Consider the following 6917-nt stretch of genomic DNA (forward strand, 5'->3'; position numbering starts at 1 on the left):
GACCTTGTGCTTGCCAGGCAGGCGCTTTGCCGCTGAGCTAAATCCCCAGCCCCAGAACTTTCCAATAGTATAGTAAGCTGGGGAAAATACAGAACCATCAAAAGTTTAGGATGGGGAAGATTGAGGAATAATGCAAAGGAGTGACTGTGAGGGAGCTAAGTACAGGGAATTTAAAAACTTGGAGGAGCTTACATGTTTGGCAAAAGAATAAAGATGTATGTTAATAATGTTTTCTTGGGTACAGGGTGAAGAGACTGGATAGCAAGCTGACATGAGAGAGAACCTAGATACCTATTAAATCAGAGCCAATGAAAGAACAAACACACAAAAGTAACAAACCTAATAAACACAGGAAACCGTAAAGGACAGAACATAACCCCACATTACTAAATAAATCAAGAAACATACAGAAACTTAAACCTACAAGATATCTGATGGGGCCATACATTATTCCAGTGAAACACTGCGTATGTGATTCCCAAAAAGCTTCTTTGCCATAGAGTCTGAGTGCTCACGCCCCCATAACTCCTCTGTTCCTTCCACCACGGCACTGAAGCTAACTCAGACTCAGGATTTTTTTCTGCCAGGTTGCAGGCATACTAGCAAGAGTCTAATCCTGTTTGAGTTCTTGGGTTAGGAATTCTTGCTCCCTTTCCCTAGGTCTGATGGAGGATTCACCAAACAGGTTTGCTGGCACGAAGTTGCCTACTGAGTCAGGATTATTTCTTTTTTAAATAATTTTATTTTTAAAAATTATTTTGTTACTCTTTTTAAACAGATGGCCCCAGGGACAGGGAGGATTATATCTATGCAGTCAAATGAGATACAGTAGTAACAGGCTAATCCATTACAGTGGTACCTATCAGGGTAGTTGAGAAATAACATACCATGAGACCCTGTTTTGGGACCTCCTTTAGCCTGGAGAACAAATCCATGGTTATAGTGGAAGCATCTTAACCATCCAAGGCTTGACATACAATAAATGTGCACTAAATGCAATGGCTGTGTCTCCTCTTAGGGTGAAAAACAGCATTGAACACTAATGTTATAGAATCACTTGTCTAAACCCAGGGTTTGGAGAACAGCTAATGAATGCCAGAGGGAGGATGAGAAAAAAAATTTGTATGTCCTAATATGAAGGGGGCAAGGGGTCCTAATAAGGTAAGGGTAAGTTGTATATTTAGAGAACAAGAGAAACTGGGTATAATATTGGCAGTGAGAAATGGAGATGAGAAAAGATTCTATGATGGATACAAATATTAGAGAAGAAGTTAAAGGGAGACAAATGAAAAGAGGGGAGGAAAGAAAAGAAAAATAGAGAATGAATAAAACACAGGGGAGGGAATTCAGGTGAAAAAATATGGATAAAAGTAGGAGGGATATAAAGGACAAGGGAAAATTCCCTTACCCTCTGTAAACTATACTGGGGGGGAAGAGCAAGAAGAAGAGGAGCACATAGACCCGTCATAAAAGAAAAAAGGGTAAAATAACAGAAGAAAGGTGTGGGGAAAATGTACAGAATGAGGAACACAGCAAAGAATTTTTAAAAAGTAAAATGAAAAAATAATACAATCAAATGGAGAATTTAAAAAGTTTTCTGTTATTTTGGCCAAGTGGCTCTTTTCCTAAGCCTAGGATACTGAGCAGAACTCAAGCCAGGATGTGTCTGTGTGATGCTAGAAGTCTAAGGTGTAGTCTGCCCCCAGCACGGTGCTGGGTGGAGAGCTCTGCTTACAGTGAGCACACAGCACCCATGTGAGCTTCCAGTCCTCTGCGGCTTAGGTTGAACCTGGCCTCTGACCGGGGGAGCCTGGTCTGTGCTTCTCTGCCCCTGCCTGTAACTACTAGCAGCCTCCTGTGCCTATCTTTCCCTCATCCACCCTGGGATCTTGTCATGTGAAGCAGCACAGGGGTCCTGTGGGACCCAGGCTCAGTCAGCCCTTCCCCACTGTGGTGTCCCTGCGAGGTCCTGCTCTGTGATTGTGACTTCAGGTGCTTGTACTGAGGTCAGGCACCAGCTGTTGATGGTGGAAGGCTTCTCTGGAAGCAATGTCCTGTATTTTCCTTGCTGCTTCCAACCCCTGATGATTCTTTCAGTCCTGATGCAGTTCTGCCATTTTCCAGCTCTCCTTGAGCAAAAATGTTGTTAGTTTCCCTTTGCCTCCCAGCTGGTGGCTAGCCACGTGATGTCAGCAGAGCTCTGCAGTCTCTTCTAGGTGGTGTGATCTGTTTATTCGGTATCACTTCATCCTATTTTCTGTCCTCTGTTGTGTCCTTTGTGGTTCCTGAGGAACATCCACTCACTGATTCCTCTCCGAGCTATCTCAGCAGGTATTTCAAGTCCCTTGATGCCTCTACTCAGCTAGAAGGGAGCCAGTTGGGAAACCTGTCTCTTGCATATACTCTGATAGTAAAAAGGCTAAGAACACAGATGGCTCTGTTGTTTTGGTTTTTTTTTTTTTGGTCTTTTTGAGACAGGATCTCACTATGCAGTTCAGGCTGGCTTTGAGCTCACTTTGTAGCCCAGGCTGGCCTCGAACTTGCAATGATCCTCCCGCCTCAGCCTCCCTAGTGCTGGGATTACAGGCATGCACCACCACTCCTGGCTGTTTTTGTATACACACATTCTCTTTATTTAAATTTTCAGTGCTACTTGTTCTGCTCAGGTTGTCAGAGATAGGGTTTCAAATTATCTGCATTTAAACAAGGAGGAAATACAGCTAGGAAGCAATAGTCTCAGATGGCATATAAGACAGGGAGGAAGCAAGTCAGCTAAAACTGGCTTGACTAGGCTTTCTTGGCCATTGCCCCACCCTGGCCTTGTGGTTTTCATTTTAAAACAGAAAATTTTTCTCTTTGTGGAGAAGAGCCACTGTGCCAGCTAGAATAATTAAAAAAAAAAAAAAAGTTTCCTCCCTCTTCTCCAAAATCAGAGGCGTAGCTCACAAGGCCAGTTAGTAAAAAACAAATAGATGGTGGCAGTTGACGCAAGCTGACATCCAGCCACATGATTCCATGCAGGCTCTAAGCCTATTTATTGGTGCCACCCAGTATGGGCCACCCTTTGTCTTAGAATCACAGCCTTAATCCCATGATCACACCAAACTGAACTGAGGGGAAAAAAAAAAGCCATTTACAGAACTGGGGTAAGTGGAGACCAGGTTAAAAGGAAGTAAACAAATGCAGGGATGACAAGGCATACCACAAAAAAATTAAGGGGAAAAATAACAAAAAAACAAAAAGAAAGGGAAAGAAAGTCTATTGTGCCTGGAAGAAAGCCAAAAGCCATCTTGTTCCCCTCCCCTACTCCCCACAGCCAGAAAAGCAACTAGTAGTTTTCTGCATGCTGTGAGAAGAGGCTCCTGTTTTCTCTTTTAACAAAAACCTTAAGCCTTCACAGTGCTTTTGGGAAGAAACAAAAAATGCACTCATTGGGCCTTATTTAGTCTCTTCCTGGCTAGCTACACCAAATAATGTTACCAGATAGCTCCTTCTTTTGTTTTTGTTTTTGTTTTTGTTTTTGTTTTTGTTTTGAGACAGGGTCCCGCTCTGCAGTTCAGGCTGGCCTTGAGTTCACTTTGTAGCCCGGGCTGGTCTCGAACTCACAACGATCCTCCTGCCTCAGCCTCCTGAGTGCTGAGGTTACAAGCATGCTCCACCAAGTCCGGCAGGTAGCTCCTTCTAAAACTGGCTTGCCAAATAAACTTTATCAGGTTTTGAGTTGCTTGCTTCTCCTTCTCAAGTTGGTCTCTGGGTTCTTCTCATCTCAAACAGAGAATTGAATCAAATGAACAAAAACAGTAGCAAAATTTGTTTGAAAAAGTAAAACTGAAGAATGAGTGAGAAACTGGCTCTGCAGAGTGAGCTTAGGCTGAATAAAAGAAGAAAAAGCAAAATAAAAGTACACTCTGGAGGAAGTAGGGCAGGTCATCATGAGGAACACATACCAAGCTCTTCTTGGCATCTTTTATACTGTCCAAATCTCAAGGAAATCCATGAGAGCCTCTACATACAGGTCCTGAGAGGCGGGGCTAGGATCCCATACCTCAGGCTGACAGTAGGTCTAGGCCACCCTACTGAGAACCTGCTGGAGTTCTCTCGAGAGGTCCACATGCAGGGCTTTGGGAACTGTTCTACACACATCTTCCGGGATCTTGTAATCAACAGGTCACTCCTACTTCCCCAGCAGTTTTGCCACACCCTAATGTCCTATTAAGATAGTTTTGTAACCTTGATTTTTCACCACTAGTCAATTATTAGAAACTCCACCCCCTCATAAATACCTCTTAAAGGACTATTCCTTTTTTTTTGTTCTATTTTTATTAGTACATTTCTGCAGTATATAATTATATTCATTGTGAGGAGTTGGTACATGTAAATAGCATGTACCAACATCTTAATTCTCCTTTCCCTTCCAGCTGTGTTTCTTTCCTCTTTCCCTCTCTCTCCATCTTTTTCTTTTTTTTCAGATTATCTGTCTTATTTTGTTCTTTTGTTTATATTTTGGGTTTCTCATATAAGGGAAACCATATAATGTTTAAGCTTGTGTGTCTGATTTATTTCACATGACAGTATGGTCTCAAGGTACATCCAGTTTCTTAACAAATGACTCAAGTTTATCCATTCATCTGTTGGACATATAGGCTGCTTTTAGCATTCATCTATAGGTATTGTGAATTGTGTTGCTATAAACATGGTTGTGCTTGTATCACTGCAGTATGATGTCATTAACTCTTTCAGCAAGATACCTAAGAAGGGACTAGCTGGGTTAAACGGGATTTCTTATTTTAGGTTTTTGAGGAATTTCTATACTGATTTCCATAAGGTTGTATTAGTTTACATTCCCGCCATCAATGAAGGGGTTCATTTTTCGCAGTATATTGCCTTTTTAATTCAAAAATTTTTTACACAAGAACAGTATATGAAGAGAAATATAGCAAACAGGTAAGTACTTTTGTGTGTGTGTGTTTTTTTGATACAGGTTCTTTTTTTTGTCTTTTTGAGACAGGGTCTCACTATGTAGTTTGGGCTGGCCTTAAACTCACTTTGTAGCCCAGCTGGCCTCAAACTAGCACCAATCCTCCTGCTCCAGCCTCCCAAGTGCTGGCATTACAGATGTGTTTCACCATGCCTTGCTTGAACACTCTTTTATAATGAACAATAAACCAAATAAAGTTATAAAAGATTTGTAAAAATATTTAAATATGTAGAACTGAGAATTTGGAAATTATAAACTTATCAAATACACCATTAGTTGCCCATAGAAAGAGAATATAAACTAGTAAGAATTATAGTTCTGTTTTTTTCACTGAAGAGAGAAATCAGGTTTTACAGTATAAAGTGTTACAGGATCATCAGGACTGTATGTCCCCTCCTCACTTGGTGATGTAAGAGTCCCAAGCAGGAGTGAAGATGAACTTGCACATAGTCAAACCAAGTGATTGTGGGAAGTCAAGGTTGGCCTCAGCTGAGGGCTCAGTTCAGAGTCTGTCCATGCAGCACCGCCTCTAGAAAAGTCATACACGTACTGCCTTTTGTGGACTGAATCTTATTTGTAAGCTGAACATTTTGTAAATGAACTACTCCTCTTGGGCTTTCCTTGTACCTTTGTAGAAAGGGTATAAGCTTTGGATTCAGATAGGCCCTGGGTTTGAATCTCAGGAGTTTAGTTTATCTATCATATATTCTTGGGAAGAGATTTTTGTTTGTTTGTTTGTTTGTTTTTTCCGGTACTGGGAATTGAACTTACAACCTTATGCTTACCAGGCAGGCACTGTGCCGCTGAGCTAAATCCCCAGCCCCTCTTGAGAAGAGATTTTAACCTCACTGATTCTTAGTTTTTTTGTGAGAAGTTATTCATGTATATTGAGGGAGATTTGTGTTTTTGTTTTGTTTTGTTTTGTTTTTTTGAGACAGGGTCTCACTATGGAGTTTAGGCTGGCTTTGAACTTGTGGTGATTCTCCTGCCTCAGCCTCCCAAGTGCTGGGATTACAGGTGTGCACCACCATGCTCAGTTTACTCAGATTTTAAAAATACTAAATATTTGGCATAAAACAGACCCTTGACAAATAGTTTTCTTTCAATTTATCTAATTTAAAACTTGTTTAATAATTGTTTATCCCAAATTTACTTAACACACAAAATCAAACCAAGAAATAAAATTGTTTAATCATATTTAAGGCTTCAAAATATATCTCCTACTGAAAGTGAATAAGATTACAATCCTTATATCAGATAGGTCACTTTAGAAAATATAATCTCTTTGACCTTTAAAAACTCACATTAAAATATCATGAGAACTATAGCAAACTTGTAAAAATCTTATAGAATGTATTCTAGGACCTAGGTAATTAGTTTTCTGCAGAAAATAAAAGTCAGGGGGCTGGGGATTTAGCTCAGTGGCACAGTGCCTGCCTGGCAAGCGCAAGGTTGTGAGTTTGATTCCTGGTACTGGAAAAAAAACAAAAAAAAAGGAAAAAAAAAAAAGAAAAGAAAAGTCAGGAAAATCTTCCTGCCTTCATGGTAATTACTTCCAATGTTTTAGCAAAATAGGTCCTTCAGTGTTTCTGTCTTGGAAAAAACAAGAAAAAAATAGAAATGAAATAAAAGCAAAACTTAAAAGCCATTGTCAAACTATCATTAAGTCACAATTTCTGTAGTATTATCGGTGCCTTCTTTCCCTGCCAGTCTGCTCTCGCTGCGGATGAAATAGTATTTAATCAGAAGGAACTAGAAGTGAAGGAACTGAAGAATCAAGTACAAATGATGACACAGGAGAATGAAGGATATGTTGTATCTTTGGAAGAAGCACAAAAAGTGAATAGATTACAGGTAAGATTTCTTAATTTATCTAGCTCTGTAAATGTAGTACCGAACTAAATGGAGTAGCTTTTTTTTTTTTTTTTTTTTTTTTTTT

The 6917-nt window shown here is 40.1% G+C and overlaps 1 protein-coding gene across 11 annotated transcripts in view; it reads left to right on the forward strand.

Moving 5' to 3' along the window:
* Window positions 1–6917, forward strand: part of Kif27 (kinesin family member 27) — a 142690-nt gene that overhangs the window by 45390 nt on the left and 90383 nt on the right. For 10 of the 11 annotated variants that reach the window (XM_005387957.2, XM_013515990.1, XM_013515989.1 and 7 more), the window contains one exon: window positions 6689–6832. The exons of the other annotated variant lie outside the window; for it this stretch is intronic. In XM_005387957.2, the coding sequence (XP_005388014.1) occupies window positions 6689–6832 (144 nt within the window). The remainder of the gene's footprint in view (window positions 1–6688; window positions 6833–6917) is intronic. 11 annotated transcript variants of the gene reach the window in all.

The sequence above is a fragment of the Chinchilla lanigera genome, unplaced genomic scaffold, assembly GCF_000276665.1.
Source record: "Chinchilla lanigera isolate Chin_1 unplaced genomic scaffold, ChiLan1.0 scaffold00031, whole genome shotgun sequence".
Lineage (NCBI taxonomy): Eukaryota > Metazoa > Chordata > Mammalia > Rodentia > Chinchillidae > Chinchilla > Chinchilla lanigera.